At 43.4% G+C, this 27,997-nt stretch overlaps 1 protein-coding gene and 1 long non-coding RNA gene across 3 annotated transcripts in view; one reads left to right on the forward strand and one right to left on the reverse strand.

The window, feature by feature from the left end:
• The window catches only part of LOC132439791 (uncharacterized), a 91,343-nt gene that overhangs the window by 22,794 nt on the left and 40,552 nt on the right, over positions 1 to 27,997 (forward strand). Inside the window, exon 2 of the long non-coding RNA XR_009522418.2 lies at positions 474 to 589. This is a non-coding gene — a long non-coding RNA (uncharacterized lncRNA). The remainder of the gene's footprint in view (positions 1 to 473; positions 590 to 27,997) is intronic.
• LGI1 (leucine rich glioma inactivated 1) overlaps positions 26,009 to 27,997 on the reverse strand; it is a 33,523-nt gene continuing 31,534 nt past the window's right edge. For both annotated transcript variants that reach the window (XM_060034453.2, XM_060034454.1), the window contains one exon: positions 26,009 to 27,195. In XM_060034453.2, the coding sequence (XP_059890436.1) occupies positions 26,360 to 27,195 (836 nt within the window). In that variant the 3' untranslated portion in view covers positions 26,009 to 26,359. The remainder of the gene's footprint in view (positions 27,196 to 27,997) is intronic.

The following is a 27,997-nucleotide window of genomic DNA, read 5'->3' on the forward strand; positions in this document are numbered from 1 at the left end:
TCCGAACTTATTCTTCACTCTTCCCCACATGCACCTGCTGCTCTAGCCAGGTGTGTGCTCAGAGTGACTCCCCCACCTCACCCCTCCATGGAGGTCACATATTCTTCATCAGCCCCAAATCACCTTGCACAAATGCCAAATGCCTAGATGCCTCTTACTCACAAATCCTGTTGCTCCTTAAAGGATAAAATGGGAGGGAGAGGAAAATTTTATGATATTGTTTGGCATCTGGGGAAAACCACTCACCCATCCCATGCACCTTCGCCCCTTCATCCTGTGGGGAAGAGAGTAGAATGTTGCATGAGGAGGACTTGGTCAAAGGTATGAAATTTGAACATGAGCTTTTGGACTTCAGGGTCCAGCCGACTGGGGCACCAATCTGGGAACTCCTGGCAGATGATCATTTAGTTTTTGTGTTGACACATTTGAGATCTGAGTAAACCCTGTAGAAAGATTCCTCTGCTTCTTTCCAGAGGGACATCTGACAGCAGAAACTTGGAACTGTGTTTGGAGCTGGAGAGGAATGTTCCTGAAGTTGCCACCCAGATCCTGAAGCAGCGTGTCACTGAGATTCAGGCACCTTCTAACAGTGAGTGTCTCCTCCGGCCATGCTTCTCCTGCTTCTAAGCCTGTGGAGTCTATAATTCTGGAATACTCAGACCTTTCCAATATGCCCGTGCAATCCTGCCTGTCGTTCAAAGCATCTCTTCCCTAATACCTTTCGCAGCCGCTCTGGCTTCTCTGAGGCCCTCCCATGCTCAGCATATTACCCTTGGAGCCTCTGATTTAGTAGATCTGAATTCTTATACAACTCTTCTCCCAGAGATTACGACGATCAGTCTGGTCCAAGAAAGGAGACTCAAGAGGAAAGGGAAAGAGACAGGGTTCGTCCCCTGTTCTCTACAGTTCTTTGGTGACCACAGAGAGAGGCCTGCTCAATTGGGATAAAACTGTTTTTTCTAGTTCAAGGCCACCATTCTCAGTGTAGAAGTTTCTCAAACCTTAGGGGATAGAAGACTCTTCCAGGCAGCTTGCTACAAATGCAGATTTCTAGGGATCAGCCCCAGAGGTCCTCCTTCACTAAAGCTGGCGGGGCCCAGGAATCTGCATTTGTAGCCAGCATCCTCAGGTAGTTGGGATGTTGCTTATCTGTGGACCTTCTGAGAAATGCTCACAGAATGGAAAGTAGGAGACCATTGCCCACCTCTGCCTTCTTCCTTGTGTAACAGGGCATTCTATTTTAAAATAAGGTCCTAACATTCTCATTCATCCAACAAACATTTCTCTAAGCCAAGCACCATACTAGGCATAGGGAATAGAGCCAAAACAATATTTGAGACATACTTATACAGATGCTCCCTGACTTAGAATTGTTCAACTTAAACGATTTTTTTTTTAAATTGGGTATAGTTGCTTTACACTGTTGTGTTAGTTTCTGCTGCACGGCGAATCAAGTCAGCTATATGTATACATATATCCCCTCTTTTTTTGGGTTGCCTTCCCATTGAGGTCACCACAGAGCACTGAGTGTTCCTTGTGCTTGAGAACAGCAGGTTCTCATTAGTTATCTATTTCATACATAGTAGTGTATATATGTCAATCCCAATCTCCCAATTTATCCCACCCCCCCCCCTTTCCCCCATTGGTGTCCACACGTTTGTTCTCTACATCTGTGTCTCTATTTCTGCTTTGCAGATAGGTTCATCTGTACCACTTTTCTAGATTCCACATATATGCGTTAATATACGATATTTGTTTTTCTCTTTCTGCCTTACTTTTTTTGGCTTTACAGTGTTGTGAAAGCAATATGCACTCAGTAGAAACTGTACTTAGAATTCTGAATTTTGACTTTTTTCTGTACTCACAATATGCTGTATGATGCTATAGTGATGCTGGCCAGTGGCAACTTCCAGGCAGCCACATGATCATGAGGGTAAGCCACCAATACACTTACAACCATTCTGTTTTTCACTTTCAGTACACTATTCAATACATTTCATGAGATCTTCAGCACTATAGTATACAATAGCTTTGTGTTAGATGATTGTGCCCAACGTTCAGCTTATGTAAGTGTTCTGAGCATGTTTAAGGTAGGCTAGGCTAGGCTATGACGTTTGGTAGGTTTTTGACTTACGACATTTTCAACTTATGATGGCTTTATCTGGATGTAACCCCATCATAAGCCGAGGAAGATCTGTACTAAAAAGTTATCCATTGTTTATCTGAAATTCACATTTAACTGGGAGTTCCATATTTTATCTGGCAGTGCTAGGTGGCAGTGGGCAGGAGTTGTTGCAGGTTGGGTCCTCCACAAGCACACTCTGAGATGGAGTTTAGTGTGCAGGATGTTTACAGGAAGCACCCTTGAGATCAACACATGTGGCAGGAAGGGGAAGGAAGCTGGACTGGGCTGAGAGAGAAGGTGGACTAATATGTAGGTCCACCAGCCTCCACTAACCCTACAGGCAACCCAATGCATCTGAGTTGTCCCATGTTGGGCTGAAACGGCTGGGACTATATAGCCCGGCTCCCATCCATCATTAGGTATAAGCTGCCCCAGGAAGGGTGTAACCTTAGGCAAAGGAGCTCTCTATAGCCATTCTAAGCCTGATCATTCTAAGTCAGGGACCATCTGTATAAGTATGAGGCTGACCCTGAAGGGGCTGACAGCTGAAGGTTCTCTGCTGACAGCACTCCCAGCAGCTGGGCAAGTCCTTCCTTGAACAGAGACCTGGGGATTCACCATCCCTGTGTCCACTGCAAGAGCCTAAGATCTAGCAAGAGCTCAGTGGTTCCAGCCATTAAAATGCGGGCATGAAAAATTAATGTGATCTTATTTTATGCTTGAGACGCTGCAATACCTGGTTAAATTTGTTCGAAAGGAGACCTGTGTTCTACAGCCACATATTATCATTGGCTTTTTTGAACTGCTTCACAGGGTGATATTTTTGTAGATACTAACTTTCAGACTCCCACAGCACAGAAAATAAAATTCTGAGAAGTGAATGAGTGATTCACAGTGAAATTTCTCCAGGTTTAAGAAACAGAGCTGATGAAAAACTGGGATCAGTGGCTAATCATCAGGTGATGAACCTCTTTAATTCCTAGATTCCATGCAAGTAGTAAAGCATGACCTGTTTACCCAATACAATGCCAGGGTCACCTTGTCTCCCATTCTGCATTCGTTCATTCATCCAACAAGTACGAATTGACCTTATCCATAGAAATAAGGGCTCTTATTCCCCAAATTGTGGAATTGTTGAGAGCTTTCCGTTGGTATGTTTTGAGTAAAGGTGGAAAGGCTGTTTTTATTACTTGATTTGTTCAGGTTTTTAAATTTTTTCATATCTTCCAATGCCTCATTTGTTTTCCTTTGAGATAAGCATCACTGATTCTCTTTCCTTTACATCAATAATTTATTAAAAAATACACAGGTTCCCATAACAAGTTCAAAGGTTAACAGCTCATCTAGGCCAGGGGAATCTCCAGAAAACTGTTTGTGATAGAATCACCAGGTCTTCCAAAAAAAAAAAAAATGCTTAAAACATTTAAAAGCTTAACACTGTGTGAGAATACACACACACACACACAGAGTTGGCTGATGGTGTAATGTGGGATTTTCTGCATTCTAGCATCTTATTACATCTTATTACAGTGTAAGAATGGGGCAGAATTCCCTGAGAGAGGTAAGGACTCACCATGCTAGGGGATGTGGGGCTGGAGAAAAGGAGTGGCCCTAACAACAGTGAGAATAATGTTTTTCTGCTGCAAAGTTTCAGGGAGTCACAAAGCCAGAATTCCTCATCTTTGCCAGATGTTAGGAGAATGCTGAAGATCTGATGATCATATCTCTGATTTTGTAAAGGAGGGATAGAGGCTCAGAGAAAAATGATACTTGGGAGAACAAAGGCAGAAGAACAGAAAGTAGAGACAGAGAAGGGGTGGCTGTGAAAATGTGCCACTGGATTTCCTACCGAAGAGCAAAATTGCAAGCCGGCCCCTACTCCTGCCCCTCTATCTCCACCACCAGTGGGCGGAGTCCCGCTTCCCTAGGCTACTTGCTCCAATGATTGAGCACAGCAGAGGGACTGAGGCAAGCCCATTCCATCAAGAGGAGTGTGACTTTGGCTTGAAAACTCCTCGACAGCTTGCCTGAGACTCTTCCATCCCAATCTTTCTTCCTTTCCAATTTTTAAAGTTAAGTAGTCTATCTTCTCATTATTGAGTTATAAGAGTTCTTTTCATATTCTGGATAAAAGTCCTTGGTCTTATGTATGTATTGTGAATATTTTCTCCCATTACATGGCTTGACTATTTCCTTTTTTAATGCTGTACTTGAAAGAGCAGAAATTTATGATTTTGGTGAAGTCCAATTTATCAGCTTTCTTTTATATTTTGTGCTTTTTTGTGCCTAATCTAAGAAATCTTTGTCTACCCCAGGGTCACAAATTTTTCTTGTACGTGTTTTCTTCTACAAATTTTACTTCTTTAGGTATTATGTTTAGGTTTATGATTCATTTTGAATACATTTTTATATATAATGTAAAGCAATAGTTGAGATTCATTTTTTTAAATTAATTAATTATTTTACTGCATTGAGTCTTCGTTGCTGTGCATGGGCTTTCTCTAGTTGAGGCGAGCGGGGTCTACTCTTCGTTGTGGTGCGTGGGCTTCTCATTGCGGTGGCTTCTCTTGCTGCGGAGCATGGGCTCTAGGCAAGCGGGCTTCAGTAGCTGTAGCACACGGGCTCAGTAGTTGTGGCTCGCGGACTCTAGAGCACAGGCTCAGTAGTTGTGGCTCACGGGCTTAGTTGCTGCGCGGCCTGTGGGATCTTCCCGGACCAGGGCTGAACCCGTGTCCCCTGCATTGGCAGGTGGATTCTTAACCACTGCGCCACCAGGGAAGTCCCATACCCTTTATTACATAATAAACTGGAAAATGTAGTAATAAATGTTTCCCTGAGTTCTGTGAACTGATCTAGCAAATTATTAAATCCAGGGAGGTGGTTGTGGGAACTTCGATTTATAACTGTTTAGTCAGAAGTACCAGGGACAACCTGAGCCTTGTGATTGGCATCTGAAGTGTGGACAGTCTTGTGGGACTGAGCCCTTAACTTAGGGGATCTGACGCCCACTCCAGGTACATAGTGTCAGATTGAACTGAACTGTAGGACACCCAGCTGCTGTTGGAAAATGGGTGAGTGTGGGAATAAACCCACACATCTCAGGTCAGAAGTGTCAGTGAGTGTAAAGGTAAAGGAGACACAGGGAGTTTTTCCTAGATAGGTCTATAGTTCAATCTGGGGAGAATCGACATCTTAACAATATTGAGTCTTCCAGTACATAAACAGGATATAGATCTCCATTTTGAATTATAGGGTTAAATATAAATTGTATTCCATTGTTTTACATGTCTTCTTCAGGAGTTCCAATGATTTGTATCCTTAATTTTCTTTGTCTTCCATTTCAACCACTTTCTGTCTGAATCGTTTTAGTTCTTTATTTCATTTTTATTTTCTTGTTTATTTTCCTGCCTCTCCTAAATACTCTTCATTAAAATTTCATTTGAGTCTGTTCTCTGTTGGGTACTTAAAATTTAGCCTTCATTCCTAAAATAATTTTGTCTTTTTTTCCCCAAGTTCATTCAGTTGATTGCTCAATCACTTTATCTATCTATCTACCTATCACTTTGTCCATTTCTGTTCTTGGATTTTGAATTTTTTTTTTTTTTTTTTTTGCGGTACGCGGGCCTCTCACTGTTGTGGCCTCTCCCGTTGCGGAGCACAGGCTCCGGAGGCGCATGCTCAGCGGCCATGGCTCACGGGCCCAGTCGCTCCGCGGCATGTGGGATCTTCCCGGACCGGGGCATGAACCCGTGTCCCCTGCATCGGCAGGTGGACTCTCAACCACTGCGCCACCTGGGAAGCCCCCTTGGATTTTGAATTTTAATTTAAAGTGGCTTTTCCTGTTTCCAAATGCTTGTTTGGTGATATTAATCCATTTGGAATTTTGTGGTTTTTTGGTAAGAATTTTCTCCAGCTAAGATTTTTTTATCCTCGGGGCTTCCCTCGTGGCGCAGTGGTTAAGAATCTGCCTGGCAATGCAGGGGACACGGGTTCGAGCCCTGCTCCAGGAAGATCCCACATGCTGTGGAGCACCTAAGCCTGTGCGCCACAACTACTGAGCCCTTGTGCCACAACTACTGAAGCCTGTGCGCCTAGAGCCCGTGCTCCACAAGAGAAGCCACCACAATGAGAAGACCTCGCATGGCAATGAAGAGTAGCCCCCGCTCGCTGCAACTAGAGGAAGCCTGCGCCCACCGACGAAGACCCAACACAGCCAAAAATAAATAAATAAAATAAATAATTTTTTTTTAAAATATTTTTTTATTCTCATTTTTTTCCCCTTAGAGTAGCTTTGTGTTGATTTATGCTACTTTGTTTCATTTTATGGATTTGGAGTAATTCGTCATTCCTAGTTCAAGATCACCCTCTTCTGTCAATGTCGTGAAGTACAGTTCCTTTAAGGGATGGTTTTATTTTTAAGTTGAGGGGTGGATAATTTTTTAATGCTCTTTTAAATTATTTACCTATTCCAGTTTCATAATCTCCTATTCTGATTTTATTGATGTTATCTTATTTTATTTTTTTGAAGATTTTAAACAGATTCATTTCAAAGTTCTTTTTTTTTTTTTTTTTTTGTGCGGTACGCGGGCCTCTCACTGTTGTGGCCTCTCCCGTTGTGGAGCACAGGCTCACAGGCCCAGCGGCCTTGGCTCACGGGCCCAGCCGCTCCGCGGCATGTGGGATCTTCCCGGACCGGGGCACGAACCCGCGTCCCCTGCATCGGCAGGAGGACTCTCAACCACTGCGCCACCAGGGAAGCCCCTCTTTCAAAGTTCTTTTTAGATTCTTCTTGTATCTCTGTCACCTCAGGATATAAATCTCTCCTTTGGGACTACTTCTCATTGTGCTAAGTGTGTTTTCAAACCTTTCCTGGAAAGCTCATTTTGCATGGGAATTTTCTTTCACATGTCCCTTGTCTGTGAGGCAGTTTCTTAGCTGCCTTAGCCTCCATCTCATGGGTTAACCAGACTCAACCCATGTCATATGTGTGCAGCTCACTTCAGAGCTCCCCATTTCTGGAGTGACAACTCTCCACAGTTCATATGGCACAGAGCAGAAGGGACTCTGCCGTGGACACTGGCCCTGAGCAAGTAGTGTATTTCTGCTACAGTTCTCCATGCCTGGGTGGAGCTATCTTGCCCGCTCTTCTTGGGTAGGAAGCCCAACTCAGATTCCTATTACAGAAGGTGCATTTAGCCTGGCCAGGAGGGTATTTAACTCCAGCCCAGCTTGCCTGGCTCCGGCTGCTTACGCCTGTGGTTTAACATTTTGCTTATTGCTTAAGTTTTACTTGTATATTGAGCTGCTGAGATTTTCCTCTTGTATTTTGAGAGAAGCATATAAATATATATTTTGACATCTTATCCCTCATTCTTATGGATTTAGAGCACAGGAAATAGTATCATGAGTGTATTTACTTTGAGGCATTATCTAGAGGTTTTCATGCCTTTTAAAAAGTGAGAATGACAATATGTATCTGAACTCAAAAAATATATATATCCTTTAATCCAGTCATTCTGCTTCTGGAAATTTACTTGAGGAAGTAATCCAAAAGGAAGAAAAAAGCTTCATGCACAAAAGATGTTCATAATTATCTTTGGTTATAAAAATCTGGATATATTACAAATATTTCCCAACAATAGGGAAATATTTCATAAATATATCCACTCAATATAATTTTGTGCAGCTTCTAAAAATAATAATTTACAAAGAATGTATAATATTTTAAAAATGCTTGTGAGAATGCAAGAGAGAAAATTGCCCTTAGCCATTTTTTGTTTCATACAAGTGTGCTTTTAAAAAAAAAATAGAAAGATAGAAAGGAGAATGGAAAGAAATGACACCAGAGTGTTAAAAATGGTTGTCTCTTGGTGATTTTTTCCTTTTATTTTCTTCTTTACTTCCAAAATTTCATGTTATGTGGATGGATCATTTTTATAACAGAAAAAGACCTAAGTAAATATGTTGTCCAGAAAGCTGAATAATAGAAGACTGAAATTTAAATAGGCGTGCTTCCCGTGAGAGAATGGATTGGGATGCCACAAAATCATTGATTACAAAACATGGTTCTGATGGGCCACAAACAGCAGAGGAAGCTTTTGGGTTATAGGATTATTTGTTGTGATCAGATCACTTTTCAGCATCAGGGGACAAGTAACACCAGGTTGGAGATACAGAGCAAGGAGGCAGGACTAGGTGGGGAGGCAGGTGGCAAGAACCTACAATCTGTGGGCAACTGGCCAGGAGCCAGGCTCCAATGAGGGAAAGGGCAAACTAAGAGATGGCACTGGAGGTCAGCTGGCAGGAGACACAGTGGGAGCCAACATTCATTGAGTTTGTGTCGGGCACAGTTTGGACCCTGAAAATACAGATAGAGAAGACTGATACAGTTCTTGCCTTCATGAAACCTTCAGTCTAGAGCAGGGGTTGGCAAACTTTTTTGGGAAAGGGGCAGATAGTAAACATTTTAGGTTCTGTGGAGCCATGCAATCTCTGTCACAACCTCTCAGCTCTGCCACTGTAATACAAAAGCCATCTTAGATGACATTAAATGAATGGGAGTGGCTGAGTTCCAATAAAACTTAATTTACAAAAACAGATGGTGGCTGGATTTGGCCAGTGGGCCATCATTTTGCCAACTCCTGATCTGGGGGGGAAGACAGACATTAAACAAACACATCAATATGACTATTGGATTGTGATCACCGTCCAGAAGTAAATAAAGAGGGTGTTGTGGTAGTGAACTACTGTAGGTGGCCCACTTTATATTTTAGCTTTTATTGAGGCACGACATCCATAGAGCAAAGCATACAAATCTGAAGGTATAATATAGAATATTCTTAGCACCCCAAAACTGCATTCTGAAGGGTCAGAATGATTTATCCAACCAAAGATCTGGGCAGAGGGCAGCATTCCAGGCAGAAGGGAAAGCAAGTGCAGGATCCTGCAGCAGGAAAAGACCTGGCATTTTCCAGGAACAGAAAGTGCTTCCATGTGACTGGCCGGCAGTGAGCTTGGAAAAGAGTGAGATGTGTGGGTGGAGGAAAATCCTACAGACTTCACAGGCCATTGTGAACATTTTGTATTTTGTTCTCAATGTAATGAGGAGCAGTGGAGGGTTTTAAATAGAACGACATGATCTGACTGAAGTTTTAAGATGATCTGTGAGCCAATTTCTTGTCTTACTTCTGGTCTTTTCTATAGTGGTGTTAGGTTAGGGCTGGGGGCTGGGACCTGCGGTGGGATGTGTGAGAAAAATCCATCAAAGAACACCAGGACCACTCACCATGTGCGGAACCACAGACATCGATCTCTTTTATGAAACATTTCTTCGAAATGTTACTGTTACAGGATTTTTTTAAAATAAATCTATTATTTATTTATTTTTGGCTGCATTGGGCCTTCATTGCTGCACGTGGGCTTTCTCTAGTTGCGGCAAGCGGGGACTACTCTTCGTTGCGCTGTGTGGGCTTCTCATTACGGTGGCTTCACTTTTTGTGGAGCACAGGCTTCAGTAATTGTGGTGAGTGGAATCAGTAGTTGTGGCTCGCAGGCTCTAGAGTGCAGGCTCAGTAGTTGTGGTGAACGGGCTTAGTTGCTCCAATGCATGTAGGACCTTCCTGGACCAGGGCTCGAACCCGTGTCCCCTGCATTGGCAAGCAGATTCTTAACCACTGCGCCACCAGGGAAGCCCCATTACAGGATTTATTGACACCTGTCACTTAACTAGTCGACACCTTAAGAATTGTGTCCTAATCATAGACAAGGGCCTAAGAAAAGTGCAAGCAGGGAGCTCAGAGGTGGGGTCAACCAGCAGGTGTAGATCTGGCAGCTGCAAGAAAGGTAAGTAGTGAGGTCAGTTCAGAGGCTCACGGGTGAGGCTATATGGGGTGTTGTAATACACTATTAGCGCCTAGGCAAAGACACTCTGAGTTTGTAGGAGCCGGAGAAGTTTGGTTTGATTGTGTGTGGCTTTGTTCTGATTTGATTTTTTGAAGACATATTGTGGGGACTGGTTAGGAAGTGTCCTGTGATGGTGAAGAGACAGAAGAGCAAGAAGGGGTGGAGTGTGTGGATAGGTAATTAGAGAGAAACTAACCATTTAGGGTTCATATTTTCTCTTCCTCCCTTCCTTCCTTCCCTCCTTCCTTTTTTAAATACATAATGATGAGAGATCAAGAAGATATTTAACCAATGGGAGTCACCCTTCCTAGGGTTGTCAAACACACTAAAGTGTTAGGGAACAGAAACATACTAAAAGATTATTCGCCATTTATCTGACATTCAAAATTAACTGGGCATCCTGTATTTTTATTTGCTAAACCTAGCCATCCTGCACTGATGGCTTTGGTCTTGCTGCTTCAGCCTGAGGGAGCAGATCTTCCATAAGACAGCCACCACCAGGAGGCAGCCGGGTGCTGTGCTCAGGAGAGATGACACGTGGTCTCTGGGCTTCTAGGTAGCTCTAGGTCTGTCTGCCTTCCTCTTCAACCCTCCCGGCACCCACCCCCTATTTAACCACAACTTTCCACTGTTCACTCCTAATCTTGCTTTGTTACAGTAGCTAAACTCCAAAGAAACATTTAAAGCCCTGTCTAAACGTAAAAAGAACCCATGATATAACGTGCATCCTGCCTTCTCAATTAATTGCAATCATAAATTAATTCTTTCTTCCTTTAAAAACCTGAATTTAGCTTAAAAGACTCAGAGTTCCTGTCACTCACCCCTTTGACCTGGATGTCTTCTCCCCTCCCTGCGTCCCCTCCTGCCCTCTATCTGCACTGGCTCTTTGCTCCCTCCCTCCCACCCCTTCCTGCCTCAGCTCGTCACCATGGTTACGTGGGGAGCTGTTTCTGTGGTGCCCTCTTCCATAGCCTGCTTGTGAGGTAATTTCCCCAGTGAATTCCAACTCTTCCTAGTTATCTCTGCCCTTATCCTCTTTCGATGAAAGAAAAAAAAAAAAAATCAGACAGAGAGGGAGATGGCAGGAGAAAGAACCCCAGCAGCTCAGATACCAACATTTTTTTCTATGTGTAACCAGGAGACTTTCTCCAGCTGATGTTACCTCTTCTTTCCGTTTTCCTTCTTTAGCAGGAAAAGCCACTCCTGATCCTATGCCTCATACTCTGGTGTAAAACCTAGTGCATATTTAACACTTAGTTAACTAAGCGCCTTTGGGCCTTGTGGCTGTTTTCCTCTTTAAATGCCTTCAGTTCTGGAAGCTAGAAGGGTCCCTTTAGGACAGAAAAAGGAACTGAACCAAGAACACCAGCTCTGTCATGTGGGGGAGACATGAAGGTAGGAAACATCAGCCCAGGCCACAGTGAGAGGTTTTTTTTTTTTTTTTAATTTATTTATTTAATTTATTTATTTTTGGCTGTGTTGGGTCTTCGTTGCTGCACGTGGGCTTTCTCTAGTTGAGGTGAGCGGGGGCTACTGTTTGTTGTGGTGTGCAGGCTTCTCATTGCAGTGGCTTCTCTCGTTGTGGAGCACGGGCTCTAGACGCACAGGCTTCAGTAGCTGTGACATGTGGGCTCAGTAGTTGTGGCTGGCGGGCTCTAGAGCGCAGGCTCAGTAGTTGTGGCACACAGGCTTAGTTGCTCCATGGCACATGGGATCTTCCCGGACCAGGGCTCGAACACGTGTGCCCTGCATTGGCAGGCGGATTCTTAACCACTTGCGCCACCAGGGAAGCCCACAGTGAGAGGTTTTAAAGGGCAGCCGGAGGCAAGTAACGAGACATTAAAGCCAAAGGCCTCCAGAAAAAGAAACTTTCGAAGCAAGATGGAGTGGAAATGTCTCCAACAGCTTTAAAGCAGCAAAAATGATTCCAGAAAGCTTTAGGTGTGATACCAAGGAAGGGAAGATCAGAAATAGCAGGGTTTTGATAACTATTTGTCTTCCGGTTTGCTTGGTTGGGGGTAACTTGAGATCCTGTGTGTTGGGTACTTTTCCGTGTTCCTCATGAGGTTCAGAATAACCTATTTGGATTATGCAAATGCTCATTCAAAGGAAGAGGCAGAATTATGTTAGTTTCTCCTGTAATTCTATTGAAACTATGATTTATAGGGCCCATTCTCAAGGAAGACTTGTTTCAAATGAACACAGGCAAGCAACTTTTTTTTTTTTCGGTACGTGGGCTTCTCACTGTTGTGGCCTCTCCCGTTGTGGAGCACAGGCTCTGGACGCGCAGGCTCAGCGGCCATGGCTCACGGGCCTAGCCGCTCCGCGGCATGTGGGATCTTCCCGGACCGGGGCACGAACCCGTGTCCCCTGCACCAGCCGGCGGACTCTCAATCACTGCGCCACCAGGGAAGCCCAACATTTTTTTTTAATGTCACAAAAGGGCTGTAACCCACAGAAACACTTCATAGAATCCCCATGTTTTCTCCCACCCACTTCCCTTACACAGCTGCTTCTGGGTCCCTCCCTTCCAAAACCCAAATCCGAACACCCTCCTTCAGCCTAATCTGTGAGTTTCTTTGTGTTATTCTCCTCCCAGTGCTGATTCAGGAGAGACCCCAAAATAGGACTCTGGGAGGACTTGGGGAGAGGAAGAAATTGAGTAGAAGAAGGCAGAATTTTCTTTACCTTTAGAGCCAGGAGAAGGGCTGGGAATACATTGACAGCAACAGTTGTGCCTAGTTAGACTAACATCTTTGATAACAAAGTGTTAACAGAATAATTTCCTTGGGCTTCCTTGGTGGCGCAGTGGTTGGGGGGTCCGCCTGCCTATGCAGGGGGCGCGGGTTCGTGCCCCGGTCTGGGGGGGGATCCTGCGTGCCGCAGAGCTGCTGGGCCCATGAGCCATGGCCGCTGAGCCTGCGCGTCCGGAGCCTGTGCTCCGCGGCTGGAGAGGCCACAGCAGTGAGAGGCCCGCTTACTGCAAAAAAATAAATAAATAAATAAAAATAATTTCCTTTACTGTCCTGACCCACTGGGACAGTCATCTCAACTAGCAATAACTCTGAGTGGTACTTGGTACTTCACCCTACACACACGGGGCTTGATCGGTCTTGCTGTATTTAAGGGCAGTAAAATTCAACTACACATAGTCATCTCTGGCTTAACCCAAGAAGAAAGGGAGGCAACCAAGCAGGCCCCCTCTGTGTGTACATGACCCTCACCATGCTCACCATCACCTGGGTGAGAAAACTCACCTTCTGGAGAAGAAGATAGAGGGCAGGAGGTCTATTGGGAAGTTGTTATCTCTCTGTTGTGGAGGTGGTGGACATTGGTGACACAGGCAGAGCAACGGTTAGTCTGTTCAGACCTGCTGGGTAGGATGGGTGGTTGTTTCAGGCTGAATTTAATTAACTGCTTGTATCTTGGCTGAGTCATTAGGAGTTTATGTTCTAGTCTTCAGCTTTGCATGATCCAAATTGCTGTTCTCATGGTTCCTCTTGGGATGACCAGGCTTTGGAGGATTAATCCAGTCTGTCAGGGGGCAGGCCAGTGTATTGATTTCAGGGGAGAACATTGCCTTGAAGATGGACAGATTTGGGGTGCTGCTTTCCCACTGAGAAATTCTGTTTACAATACTAAAGCAAGATGCTATTTAAATATTTTTCCTCAGTTGCAGATTCCTCCTCTGGCCTCTGCTGCCTTCCTTATCAGGCTGAAGCAGGACCTTGGCAAAGTTTATCCAGCAAAAATTTAATTATTATCCTAGTTCTTGAACCTTGGTAGCCCCTGGACTCTGTTCTTGGAATTTCCAGAACAGCCTCAGGAAAGGAAATCTCTTTCCCCAAACCTCCTTTCCCACTTTAGCTGCAACTTTTCTGGGGACCATCCTTCGTGGACTGGATCCCCTGGAGCTCAGATGTCCACAGTAGATGCCACACAGTCTCTGGGGCCACCTGCAAGGGCAGTCTGGTTCTGCTGCCCTCTCTGACCACAGTGGGCTTGTTCTGTCTGTTAACCATTGGGTCACATCCCCCTCCCCACCAAGGTTGCAATTCTTACCCTCCAACTCTCCTTCTTCATCTGTCCTTAACAGGTACCAGACCCTCTTATTATTAAGGAGCATGGCATGAAGCCATGTTGCGGCTTCCGGGTAGAGTTTATCTCACAAGCCCTGTGAATGGTTCTGGCACCCATCATAAAGAATAATGGGTTATTTCTGGGAAGGGCCCTGAAATATGACCAGAAAATGTCTGAGCTCATCAACTCTGCCCTGCCTCTCATTCAATTTGTTGTCAGACGGTAATATCTCTTGACCTTGCTCCCACATTTTGTGATAGTTCCTATTTGGGGGCCTCTGAACATGAGGCTACTCACTACAGCAGAGTAATATTATAATTGTTATTGTTATGCTTTATCTGCTACAGCATCCTTGAAGTGGTAGCTGAGCATTGCAGAAATTTCAAATGTCAGCATCAGGTTGACCCTTTAAACAGAAAGCAAAGGGGAAAAGATTTAGAAAGATGCTGTTGGGGGTAAAATTGGGTATCCTAGAAATAAAGGAGCCTAGGTTTAGATACCCCAACATGCTGGGTTATTAGGGACCATTAATACAAGTCAAATTTTATTTTAGAGTGTAGACTTCTTCAGAGTCTTGAGCTGGTCCTTCCCAGCATGCTAATGCAGGCTAGCAGTGCAGGATCTGGGAAGTACTTCTGGGAGGGTCCACCTACTACGTAGCCTTTTTTGTTTGCCATGGAAGAGCATTTTAGCAGATGTGTGTATTTAAAAGTGGTCTGCACTCTTCCCCCACACCAGTGTAAATATTGTAAGCATGAACATCTGCCCCATATCATTGATGACTACAGGGCAAATTGGCCTTCGATTAGGAGGATGAGACAGCAAAATCCTCATCAAACCAATAGTGGCATCTCTAAGAGTTGGCTGGGGTCGGGCAGTAAGGGAGCTTAGTCCCCTTTAATCTCCATTTTTGGGAAAACTTTACTTTAAAAAGGTTATTCAAGTATTATATGAAAACAGTTTTTAAAAAATCGAATAAAGGAATTCCAATAAAAATAGTAGTAGCAGCCAGTGCATGCTTTGTTGGGGTTTTTTTCCCCTCTGATACAGTTACATAGTAATGTCCCAAGCAGTGGCTATTCCATCAATGCACGCATCAGTATATGAAGATTATGATGACTTGGAATAGTGTTCTTAGTAGCATGAATAAGAAAGAAATCTTTATTATTTTAGGCAAGTAATATTTGAGCTCTACCAAAGGATTGCATGTACCCCAGCCTATCCTGACTGATACAATCAATGCAAGTACAGTGGTCAATCACTAAGGCTCTGATTTCAGACAGACTAGATTTTTTTTTTAAGTTATGAATTATATTTTATTAATTTTTTTATACAGCAGGTTCTTATTAGTTATCCATTTTATACATATTAATGTATACATGTCAATCCCAATCTCCCAATTCATCCCACCCCCCCACCACTTTCCCCCCTTGGTGTCCATACATTTGTTCTCTACATCCGTGTCTCAATTTCTGCCCTGCAAACCAGTTCATCTGTAGACCTAGCTATTTTTTAATTGAAGTGTAGCTGATTTACAATAGTGCATTAGTTTCAGTTGTACAACATAGTGATTCAGTACTTTTGCAGATTATATTCTATTATAGGTTACTACAAGAAAATGGGCATAATTCCCTGTGCTATACAGTATATCATTGTTCATTATCTATTTTATATACAGTAGTTTGTATCTGTTAATCCAATACCCCTCATTTGTCTCTCCCCACTTCCCTCTCCCCTTTGGTAACCACAAGTTTATTTTCGATGTCTGTGAAAGACAGACCTGGATTTGAATCCGGGCTCTGCTGTCTCCTAGCTATATGCCTTAGGTAGACTTCTGAACCTCTCTCAACTTCAGTTCCTTCTCTAGAAAACACTGATAATAGGATTGTTGCAAGGCTTGGATGACTAAATACATGTAAAACATTCAGCACATGAGTAAGTGCTCAATAAGTGGTAGCTTTCAATGATTAACAGTGTTTTTAGCCTATTTAACATAAGTTCACAGGCAATATAAATACAGGAGGAATGTGTGTGAGCTGGCAGAGTTATTGCACTAGATGGAATACTGCCTTTTAGGAGATACAGAAAGGAGTAAGTTCTTCAAGCTTTGTGGTGAAAATAAGTGCACATATGACTATTTTGTGATAGTGGAGGGGAAGGGGCCTTTATTTTTGGTCTTTTAAAATAGTATCTCTGCTTGTTCACACTCCATTCAGAGAACAAGTCCTTTTTACTAAACCTTGATGAATTCTGTGCTAAAAATATTCCATTCCCATTTGGTGCAGTGAAATGTCATATCCATTAAACACCAACATACCAAATGCTGCATGCAGATCCTCAACCCAGCAAATCCAAGCTAACAGGAAGCTGTGATCATCCTCAGCTTATTCATACTGTACATCTCAGCAGATTATCCTGAAGGATTCTCTAAGGCTTAATTGTTATCTTAGAGCTATTTTAAATTATAAACATAAAGAACTCATGTACTACAACGAACTCATTTTTAAAGAAAGAAAATTGTGGCCCAGGGAATGAAAATGACTTCTCAAGGTCACAAAAATATAAAAGTGCTGGAACTGGGCCCAGATCTCCAAACTTCCAAGCTAAGTTTTTTTTCCCCATTATAACAGAGAGCTACAGAATTTTCAGAGCTGGAAAGACCTTCAGGATGACCTGATCCAGTTCCAATAAGTTATAGAGGAAATTGAGGCCAAAAGAAACTTAAATGTCTCACCCAGTGTAATACCTAAAGCTAGCACGTGCTAGAGTTTGGGGCCAACTTTTGTAACCATAGGCTTGGTGCTCTTGACATGCCACTGGTCAGTCCAATGTGGTTATTTAGAGTAGGGGACCCCAAGTCCCAGTTAGTGGACTGGGAATGAGCTATCAACATCAGAATCACCTAAGGGATGTTTAAAAATAAAAATTCCTGGATCCCAGCCTTTACAGGTTCAGTTTTAGTGGGTCTGAGGTGAGGGCCCCAGAATCTGTATAGTTAGTTTGCTTTCTAGGTGATTCTGGGGGACATCCAGATTGGGGAACCATTATTATTATTATTTTTTTTACATCTTTATTGGAGTATAATTGCTTTACAATGGTGTGTTAGTTTCTGCTTTATAACAAAGTGAATCAGTTATACATATACATATGTTCCCATATCTCTTCCCTCTTGCGTCTCCCCCCATCCCACCCTCCCTATCCCACCCCTCCAGGCGGTCACAAAGCACCGAGCTGACCTCCCTGTGCTATGCGGCTGCTTCCCACTAGCTATCTACCTTACGTTTGGGAGTGTATATATGTCCATGCCTCTCTCTCGCTTTGTCACAGCTTACCCTTCCCCCTCCCCATATCCTCAAGTCTGGGGAACCATTATTAACAGAAGCCAGCACTTTATATTCTGTTCTCTGCTGAGACTGGCCGATGATAATTTCCAGATAATGACGAGATACCTATGGGAAAGCTTAGTCAGGGAAAGTCCTGGGCCATCAAGGAGCCTCTAAGATTTTAATCTGCAAAGCCAACCTCAAGGTAACTAGAGCAAGGAGAGAGCTGCCCTCGCCAGATGAAGATTGATCTGAAGTGGAAACACATCCAGGAGAAGAGAAAATGATCTAGGAACGCTTGGTCTCATCTCCTAGGCATGGGTGGCCACTAAATCAGAATTGGCAGCTTGACTTCACTTGGGAAAACATCCTTTTAAAATAAAGGTTATCCGTTTAAATATTTTAAAACAGAATATTTGAGAGAACACCATTTAAAAATGTATATAGAAATTGTACCAGTGAATCATCATGAATAATAAACAAAGATGGGAGGTTATGTTTTGTCAAGTTTCACAAGATAAGAGCTGGAAGGGCTCTTTGAAACCTTTTAGTGAAGGGATTCTAAACACATCTGAGGCCGTGGCTTCTCCTCTGGTTACCCTGTCTCTCTAAGTAGAGGATCTCAGTAGAGACCACACCTCTTGCTGATGACTGTTGTTGTTTTGCCTATGTGGCATCCTCTCCTCCTTTTTAACAGCACTCTAATTTTACTTGAGGGAATCACCCTTACCTCACTCTCATTCCACGTGGTTCTCATCCATGGGTTCCAGGGGTGGGCACATGTCCCAAGCTTAGCCAATCAGATCACTCTATCCTTAGCCAAAACAATTACTTCAGGTGGGCACTCTGGCCGTTGAGCATCATCCTCCAACCTGTGCTAAAACTACAGAGAAAGATGTCTTGTTACTGGGCATGGCTAGACTGGCAAGAGGCAATGTCGGAGCTGCTGGTGGCTGTCTCTTCACCGTGAATGGAGAGACTGCCTTAGGAAGAAGTCAACATGGAGGAACATAGAGCCAAGAGTCAGAGAAAGACAGACTAATGAAAATATCACCTGAGTTTCTGGTCTAGGTTTTTCTGAAGCTAGATGCATTTTTATGTTGAAACTAGTTCAGTTGGATTTCAGCAACTGACAACCAAAAGAATCCTGACCACCGTGTCTCCTCAGGGATCAGAAGCTGGGGTAGAGAAATGGTCATGTGTATTTAGAAATACACCCACAGATAATTTTGATACACCCATTGAGAGTGGACAGAGTTTGGAGACAGGAAATGGGACTATGCTTTTCCTCACCATTATTAGTTGAGAATGACTTATGCTAATTGAGGAAGCTTGACCAAAGTCACATAGCCTCAATAGAGTAAACCCCTTCTGAACCTGATTCTGTCTTCTTTTAGAAAAAAAAGAGAAACATTATACACTTAAAAAAAAATAAGGGCACATATCACTACAAACCCATTCTATGTAATCATTATACACATTTTGCAGACAAGATTAACTTACCCAAGGTCACAGAACTAATAAGTTGCCACATTGAGATGCAAACCCAGGTCTGCTTGAGTCTAAAACATATTCTGTTAACCACTGTGTCTACTGCCCCAAAGAGAGAATTGACATGGGCACCATCAGGATAGACCTACAGGCAAAAATGGGAAAACATGGGTCACATCTCACTTTTCCTATAGATCTTACTTTTGCCTCTTTTATTTTTTTGCATGCTGCCTTTTAGAAATAGCCCCAGTGGTGTGCAAGTCCTTTAAGGGTAGGGACAATTTCTTGCTCGTTTTTGTTTTGTTTTTGTCATTTATCATAGTGTTTTGCACATAGTAGGTGATCAATAAACATCTTCAATGAAATTGTGCTTGCTGTGTCCGTAGGTGTTGGTATCTGATAGCCTGAGGCTACTAGGAACACTCTAGGTTCCTGAGTGGTATATCTGTCTATCTGGCAGTTTACAGAGTTTGGAAGTTTTCATATGTTTTGTCTTTAAGCACTTCAAAGCATGGTGTCACTGATGAATACTATCCAAATGAATCTTGACTTTGCTTCTTAACTGGCTCTTTGACTTGGGCAAGTTACTTAGCTTTTCTAAGACTCAGCTCTCTCATCTGTAAAATAATACTATTATATAGAACTATAAAGGATAAAAATGATAATGCAGGTAAAGCACTTAGTATATTACTTGGCTCATAGTAAGTGCTCAATAAATGACACCCATTATTATAATGAAATTAAAATATTAAAGAATATTTCCTAAATTAAAGGTAGAATTGTTAAACATGTGTGGGTAGACAAGGTCAGGGAAATAAAGGACAGTTGTCCTGAGATCTGGTACTACTAAGAGGACTGATTTCTGGGATACAGTTTTGCTGGGAATTATTGTTAAAAGCTTCATCTAGGCAAGATGCTTCCCCTTGGCATCTCTGAGTAGTGCTGACCATGGATGTGGGATAAAAATTGTAAAGGGCATAGAATTTCCAGGAGTATCAAACTTCTCATCCTTAGGGTCTCCATGGATTAATTAAATCAGTTCCTAGCCTTCAGTTTTGTGGGCTAGGTTTTAGGTAGATCTGCAGTATGTGTTTTTAATGACTCTGGAAATAAATTATGTCTCTTTTACCTTCCATCTCACCCTGGTTACCCCTGGGGAGCAGATGGGCCTATGCGGGCCTGCTTTTTTGGGGTAATCCATGGCGAGGACTTTTTGTGGGACTGGAAATTGACCACAGGGAATAGGGAATGTGGCTGCTTCTCAGATATGTGAACATGAAGGCTGAAGCTGCTGGGCTTAAATCTATTTCATTCCCACCAACTTTGTGTTCTCTCTAAAAGTGGGACTGTTCTAGGAGATTGAGGGTGGGGTGGCATAGAATGATCATACCTGCCTAAGAGACAGTCCTGACCCTCAGGGATGTGTAACCTGGTGGGAGAGATGGACATACCAACAACTAAGCAAACGGCAAGGCAGAATGAATTGTGAGTCTCGCTCATGGTAAAAGCAACGGGCTGAGAAAGCCAGAGAAAGGAGAAATCCTATCTAATTGGTTCGATGAGAAGGACTAAGATTTCAAAAGGTAAAAGAGTAAGGAAAGGGCATTGTAGGTGGTTGCAGCAGCCTGGGCACGGAAGCATGTAAGTGCTTAGATAGGCAGGGATTGGCCAGTTGTGTGGGTAACAGGTGGGTGGGTGAAGTGGAGGATGCTAGAGTGGGAGAAGAAGCTGGGTCAAATTTTGAACTCCACGTTCAGAACTTTATAGGACCATTGTAGGTCTTCCTGGGCCTGTGGTTTCTGTGGATGCCCTGATGCCCTTGATAACAATCGTATGAAAATGCGTCTACATCCCACATTAAGATTGACATATAACTGCAAGAGCTGAAATGAGTGAGTTGAGCTCTCATTGACTAGTTCAGTTTACCTATAGATGTGGTTCTAGGACCACTGCCAGTCCAGGAAGACTGTGGAATCCATTTGGGATGAGATAAGTCCAGAACTTGAGAGGAAGCGCTGAGAAACTCTTACAGCAATTTGACATTGCCACAATAACCAAGCACGTGGTTGTTTTTCTAGTAATTCATTTTTATTCTAATTTCCAAAAATATTGGTCCACAATATAAATGGAAATACGTTGGTCTAAAATATATTGGAGATTTTAAAATTTCCATGGTCCAAATTTTTTTTTAAACACTGGAAATATTTTTAGAAAGTTGAGAAGTTCTGAGCTAGTTGAAATAATACTACTTTTTAAAGAAATTTGTGGTCAGAGATGACAGAGGAGAGAGTTGGTGGTTTTGAATGTAGAGCAATAGAAATTATACAGTTTGAATAGCAGAGAGAAAAGAGATTGAAATATCTAGTACTCACCACTGTATCTACCTTATAGTACATTGTGCCTAAGTGTTCTGACTTAGTCGAAGATAATTTTGTGGCAAATACAGAAAACCACACAAACTAACCTAAAACAAGACAAAATGTGTGTGTGTGTATGTGTGTGTGTGTGTGTGTGTGTGTGTGTGTGTGATGGGTTGTTATAAGAAGGTTACAGAGGTATCTCAAGGAATTCAAGGACAGTGAGTGCCATTGGATATCATGAGGGATGGAGTGGAAAATGAACAATCACTAGGAATCAGGGCTGCTTCTCCCCGTCTCCTCTCTCCCACTCTTACTCCTCACTCCTTTCCCTCTGGGATGGAGGCTGATCCTCATTCAGGAATAAAGGACTTATTTTCCCAGCTTCTGGGAGTACTAACAGAAGATGGGTCTCTACTGTCTGCCTTCTTTGGGGATTGCCTTGGCTGAAAAAACAGCCTCACCCAAGGCCATGCTTTCTTCCAGGGACAGCCCACCTCCAGCGGAGCTATAAAGGTCTGATCCCCTTGCTCCAACTTGGGACAGCTGAGAAAGGACATCTCAGCTCTAGAGCTCCCTACAGGGTTGCTTTTATTAGAACTGCATCACAGTTCAGCTGCTTTCTTTGCCAAATTCTAATTCCTTCTCCCTTCCCGGTGTTGGTCTCAAAGGTACTACCTAATACATGTACATTAACTTCTCAGAGTCTGGTTCTCAGGTGACCTAAGCTGGGACACCATGCCTCCCAATCTTCTTCCCACTCTCCCTCCTCCCTTCCTTTTTACTCTCCCATTTCCCCTCCTTCCCTCTCCCTTTTCTTACCCCTTTTCCCTCTTCTTGCCTCCTTCTTTTTCCACTCCCTCCCTCTCTCTTGACTATGTAGTTTCTCACCCCTCCTTTCTGAGTGTCTGCTTCATTCTCTTCTCACCTTTCAGACCACTTCTCTCTGCTCTTGTGGTTCATGGACCATCATGGCTGCTCCAAAGCACAGTAGTGCCTCAGCCACCATCATTGTAGCGTATGCTTTCGGTCACCCACCCAGGTGCCCTTTGCTAGGCTGGTGCACCCATCCTGCAGTGTGGGTGTTGGTTAATGACTGCTTACATTGGTACCCTTCTCTGCAGGATTACCCTTAGCCAATTGCAACCTTCTCAGCTGGAGATGCCTGAGAGGTTATGCCCCACATTCTCCGGTCACTGACTGTCAGATGAGGGATATAAATGTCCACATTCCTTGCTTCAAGGCAGGACACACTCTGTAGTACAATTCATGCTTTAGAGTTCCACATGGGGTCAGGCTGCAGCTGGACTTCTCCTGAAAGGACATCTTTGCTTGACATCTTCCCCTGCCCTATGTGCCTCTCTCTCCCTTACCTGAGAGCACTCCTTCAGTAAATCCCACTGCTTCGAGGGAACCAAATTTAAGATCATCACCTTACAAGTCTGGTGCCTGTGGCTAATTGGCCCAGACTCTGCTGTCCTAATTCCAGATATCCAGGAGGGAGAATGGATTGGCTTAGGGTGAGCCTAGCCCAGCTTCTGGATTGAGCACCTAGATTGAGAGTTCACTCCAGGTCCAATCATTTATGGCTGGAGAGCGGGCAGAGTTGCATAGTATAGAGTAGATGAGGGTTACAGGGAGAGAGGGCAACTCTCAGAAAACACCGGTCAATTCCTGTAAAAGTGGACCCTACCATATGTCCTCCTTCTCAGTCTTTCTCGAATTTATTTTCTCGGTCAGCCTCTTCACTCCTCACCTCTCTCCCCATCTGCTGTCCCAGGTTCCAATGGGAGGGTTTTGAAAGGTAGCACCATGTGATGGAGAAGGGACTGGGCCAAGTGTCAGGAGGCCTGGACCGTAGCTTACCTCACCTAGCTTGCTTCACATCTCTGGGTCTCAGCTTCGAGGTAAATTAGACAGTTGGTTTGCTAACTTAAACAGCCAGTGCTTCTATGAAAACAAACAGGGCAGAGTCTAGATCCACTATCTCTGCAGCCCTGAAGTCAGCAGAGTACCTGGCACAGAGTCGGAACATACTGAAAACAGGAGATAGCCTTTAAAAATGAAATGACAGGTACTTCCCTGGTGGCACAGTGGTTAAGAATCCGCCTGCCAATGCAGGGGACACGGATTCGAGCCCTGGGCCGGGAAGATCCCACATGCCGCAGAGCAACTAAGCCTGTGCGCCACAACTACTGAGCCTGTGCTCTAGAGCCTGCGAGCCACAACTACCGAGCCCACGTGCCGCAACTACTGAAGCCCACGCACCTAGAGCCGGTGCTCCAAAACGTGAAGCCACCGCAATGAGAAGCCCCTGCACCGCAAGGAAGAGTAGCCCCCGTGCGCTGCAACTAGAGAAAGCCCGAGCACAGCAATGAAGACCCAACGCAGCCAAAAATAAATTAAAAAAAAAAAAAAAAAAGAAATGATGGTGAATTATATTACAACAGTAAGGTAGAGCATGACCCCAAAGCATACAATATTCTGAGTGTGGAGCCCATTAGTAATAGCTAGCACTTGGTGAGTGCTAACTTGTGCCATTCTGTGTTAAGCACTTCCCATGCTATTCTTTGCATGATTACTGCTGCAGGATAACAAATCACCCCAAAACTTGGCCTTTTAAAACAACCATTTTATTATGCTCTTAGATTCTGTGGGTCAGGAATTTGGACAGGGCATCATAGGGATGGCTTGTCTCTGTTCCATGATTTCCGGATCCTCACTTGGGAAGATTTGATGGGCTGTGGTGACTTGAGAGCTGGGGGCTGAAATCACCTGGAGCCATCTTCACTCACAGGACTGGTGGTCGATGTGGCTGTTGGCTGGGACCTTATCTGGGGCTGTTGACCAAAGCTTGGGCTTCCTCAGAATGGTAGCCTCAGGCTAATAGGACTTTCTATGCAGCAGCTCAGGCCTCCCAAAGGGATTGTCCCAATTTCACAAGGCAGAAGCTTCATTGTTTTTATGACTTAGCTTCAAAAGTCAAACTGCATCATTTCCACCACATTCTGTTGGTTACAAGGCCATCCAGATTGAAGGATAGGGGAATTAGGCATCACCTCTTGATGGGGTTGGGGGAAGTTCTCATAGAGCAAGTAGGCTGGGAGATATTGTTGTGGCCATATTTGTAAAATTCAATCCACCATGTGTGCATTGTTTCATTTAATCCTTCTGTTGTCCTTTGAGTAGGCATCATTGTACCTTTACAGATGAAGACACTGAGGCTCAGAGAGGTCATGTCACTTGCCTGTGGACAAAATCAGGACATTGCAGGGCTGGATTTAAACCCAGTCTGTACCAAGCAGGTGTTCTCCAACACATATGTGCTGCTTATAGGACAAGGGAGCAAAGAAAGTCAGACATTCAAAGGCCAGGTCTCCCTATGTGTAGGATTGGGAGTGGGTAAGTCTTCTTCTTGTCCCCCCATAACCCTGATGTCAGAGTTAGTATCTTCCCCCTGTGGTAAAGGAGTCTGGTTTCTATGCATAACTCCCCAAGGTGTTGCTTCCCAGAGACTATGTAACTATTATGTGTACCTCTGATGCCTCAAGTTCTCCAGGCATGTGCTGCCAGTGGAGTTGCTGTCTGTCCCACCTGCCCCCACACCCCTAGTCATTTGGCAAAAGATTCTGGAGAACAATGAGTTGGAGGAAGCTCTGATCCCCTCTGTGAAGGCAGTACACAGAACCACATCATGCCAAGAATATCTTCTCTGCCCTGATCCCCTTTTGAAATCATGTCTTCCCTTTAAGTTCAAACAAGGACCACTTCTTGCAGGAACTCATTGTGGATACTCCCCCGATACTTAAAATCAGAATGTTCAGGTGAAATTTGGCACTCACTGCTAACTGTAGTTTTTTGTGTCGTAACCCCCCATTAGTCTTCTAAGGCCCCACGGATCAAGGACTATGCGCTCCTCTTTCCTCAGTTTTCCTCCCCAAACCAGAGGAATGATACCCTGTTCTTAATAGGTACTCAAATCAGTATGACTGATTAGATCAAAGGGCCTCATGAAGTTTATTATTAAGTTTATAACAGGCAGACATGTGCATCTTCAAAAGTAGTTTTTAAGAGCCTGCTCTATCACAGGCATTGTGCCAAGTGCTAACATACCATGTGATCCAGGAGCAGGAATTTAGAAAATCAAATATGAGCCTCGTAGGCACTCTGCAGTATGTCAGTAATGTATCAGAACTGGTGTCTAGAAGTGAAGCATCCTTGATCATATTAAGAGGACTTCATATGGGATACATCTGAGACAAGTGCTGTAAGGTTACAATCTCTGTCAGCTGTCAGATGATTCCAGAGTCAAACATTTAGAAAGCCCCGGAATAGGCCTTTAAAAATCCAAAATCTTGACTTTGGCTTCTTCTCTAAGTTGTCTGAATGATGTTTTTAGCTGGAGCTATCAGATAGAAAAAGATGGGTCTAACTGTCAAATTAGCCTTCTTGTAATAGGCAACTTTCACTACCCTTCTTTCCATTTGTCACCATTTCACCTCAAAATGTTCCCCAAAGCCATGCCCTTTAGAAACACCTTTGAATGTTCAAACTCAACTGATCGTCCTATTAATAAATGATGAGTAATCAGTATCAGTGTTTATCTTCACTCATTATGCACACCATAAATTCTTGATCCAAATATAACCCTATTGTATAAAATTCCTTCCTCAACATACCATCACCAAGAATAAAATAACTCCTGTAAATAATCACCTTTGGGATATGAAAGAAAATGTAAACATTTTATTTGGCAGTTGTTTCTGAACACATGAATAAATAAATGGAAAAGTACATATTCATATTTCTTTTTGGAGTAACAGATACCATTAAACGCTTATTTACACATCTTCACTGCAAAGAACAGTTACACAATTCAATTTTGTCTTATAAAAGGTAACTTCCCACACCACTGGACTGGACAGGAAAGGGTGGAGATTACGGGTAGTGCTTGGTTCTAGCAGCCTCAGTGTTTGAAAGGCATTCATTTGCAAGTGTGATAAGAAGAGTCATCATGCATTGAGTTCATCCGGATCATGTACTGCAGAAAGTTTCTGATGGCAGCCACAGGATTTCGTGTGTCATGCGCTTAAGTCAACTATGACATGTTTGTAAATCTGTGTGTTTCCCTTAAAACTGGAAGCAAAAAGAAAATTACGCTTATTAATGGACACATGCGTGAATGATCTTGGTGCCTGAACATTCAATTCCTGAAATTTTACAAATTTGGCTTTCTCTGCATCCCAGTTATACACTTGAGTAAAGGAATAATCACTTCCAAGAATTGCGTATTGATAGTTATTTATCTGAAGAGGCTGGAACACCATGGATCCTCGCGATGGCATCCTCTGAATATCCTGAAATGAGGAGCCTCCCCATTTCATTACTTTGGAATCACCAATGAATCTTGTCAAGCAAATGTACACGTCACCTTTCACTGAGAAGTGCTTAACGGCATATACATCTTCCATGTTAGGGATGTCAGTTTGGTTAGTAAATAATTGTATTGCTTTGTTCCACTGATAAATTACAGGACGCTGGGAACTACTGGACAGGATTAAATGAGGCGTTCTGAGTGTCTGAGGTGTTCTGGCTATTTCTAGATATTCCACATCAGTATCCCTGTACCACGCATGTAAAGATTGATGGGAGTAGAATCCATTTCCGTTCCATTTATAAATGGTAGTAAAACCAGCTTTTGAACTGTCAGCAACAACAAAGTACCAGTTGCTTTCAATCTTGAATGTTTCAATGTCATTGGGTTTTCGGATTTTGAGAATTTCAATATCCTGGATTTTTATGAATTTATTTGCAAAACTGTCTCTCTTATAGATGTGAGAGCCGCCGAACAGCTGGGCCACAATAACATAGAGCTGAGTTTCAATGACTATAGGCTTGCACACTACAGTGGACGTGCCTGGAAAAGACAAATGAGAGATTAGGAGGATGGCCATCCTTTTTTGGAGCCTGTTAAGATGCACGCCGAAGCCATGCAACTGCCACCAAAATCATTTCCTTGGTTGATTAGGCAAAAGGCCAATTTCCTAATCAGGTCCAATGGCAGTGGGATCCCGAAGTTCTGTGCCTTTGTACCTCATGGAGCCTTGTTATCAATAACTGAGTTGTCATGTCACATCCAACGTGTACTAGACGTTCAGGATACATAGCTACAGCCTGAGTTTTCTCCTCTCACTTTTTTTTTTTTTTTTTTTGGCCAAGCCATGTGTGGATCTCAGTTCCCCAACCAGGGATTGAACCCGTGGCCACAGCAGTGACAGCACCAAGTCCTAACCACTGGACCGCCAGGGAACTCCCTCTCCTCTCGCTTCTTACAGAAAGAAAGCATTTGTTTCCCAGACATATCATGAGTTGGAAACTGCCATTTATTGAGCACCAACTATATGCTTTGCCAAATCATCTCATTAAATTTCCCAACAATCTTAAGAGATAAATATTATCACCCTCCCTTTTGCAGAGGAGCAGACAGAAGCTCAGAGAGGTTCGGTGCTGCTAGGAGAAGGCAGAGTTGGGATTCAAACCCAAGGCTACCAGCGTCTCTACGCTTTTAACCCAACCTGGGGTGGGCAGTTAGCTGTACAAGGGCTTCCAGCTTGGCCAGCATTCCACAAGGTTCTAGAAAAACCTCACAAAGTTTTGAGCGGTAGTCTGGGCAGCCCACGGTTCTACCTGCAATTGGTTTGCTCTATGTATAAACTGCT

The sequence above is a fragment of the Delphinus delphis genome, chromosome 16, assembly GCF_949987515.2.
Source record: "Delphinus delphis chromosome 16, mDelDel1.2, whole genome shotgun sequence".
NCBI classification, from domain to species: domain Eukaryota; kingdom Metazoa; phylum Chordata; class Mammalia; order Artiodactyla; family Delphinidae; genus Delphinus; species Delphinus delphis.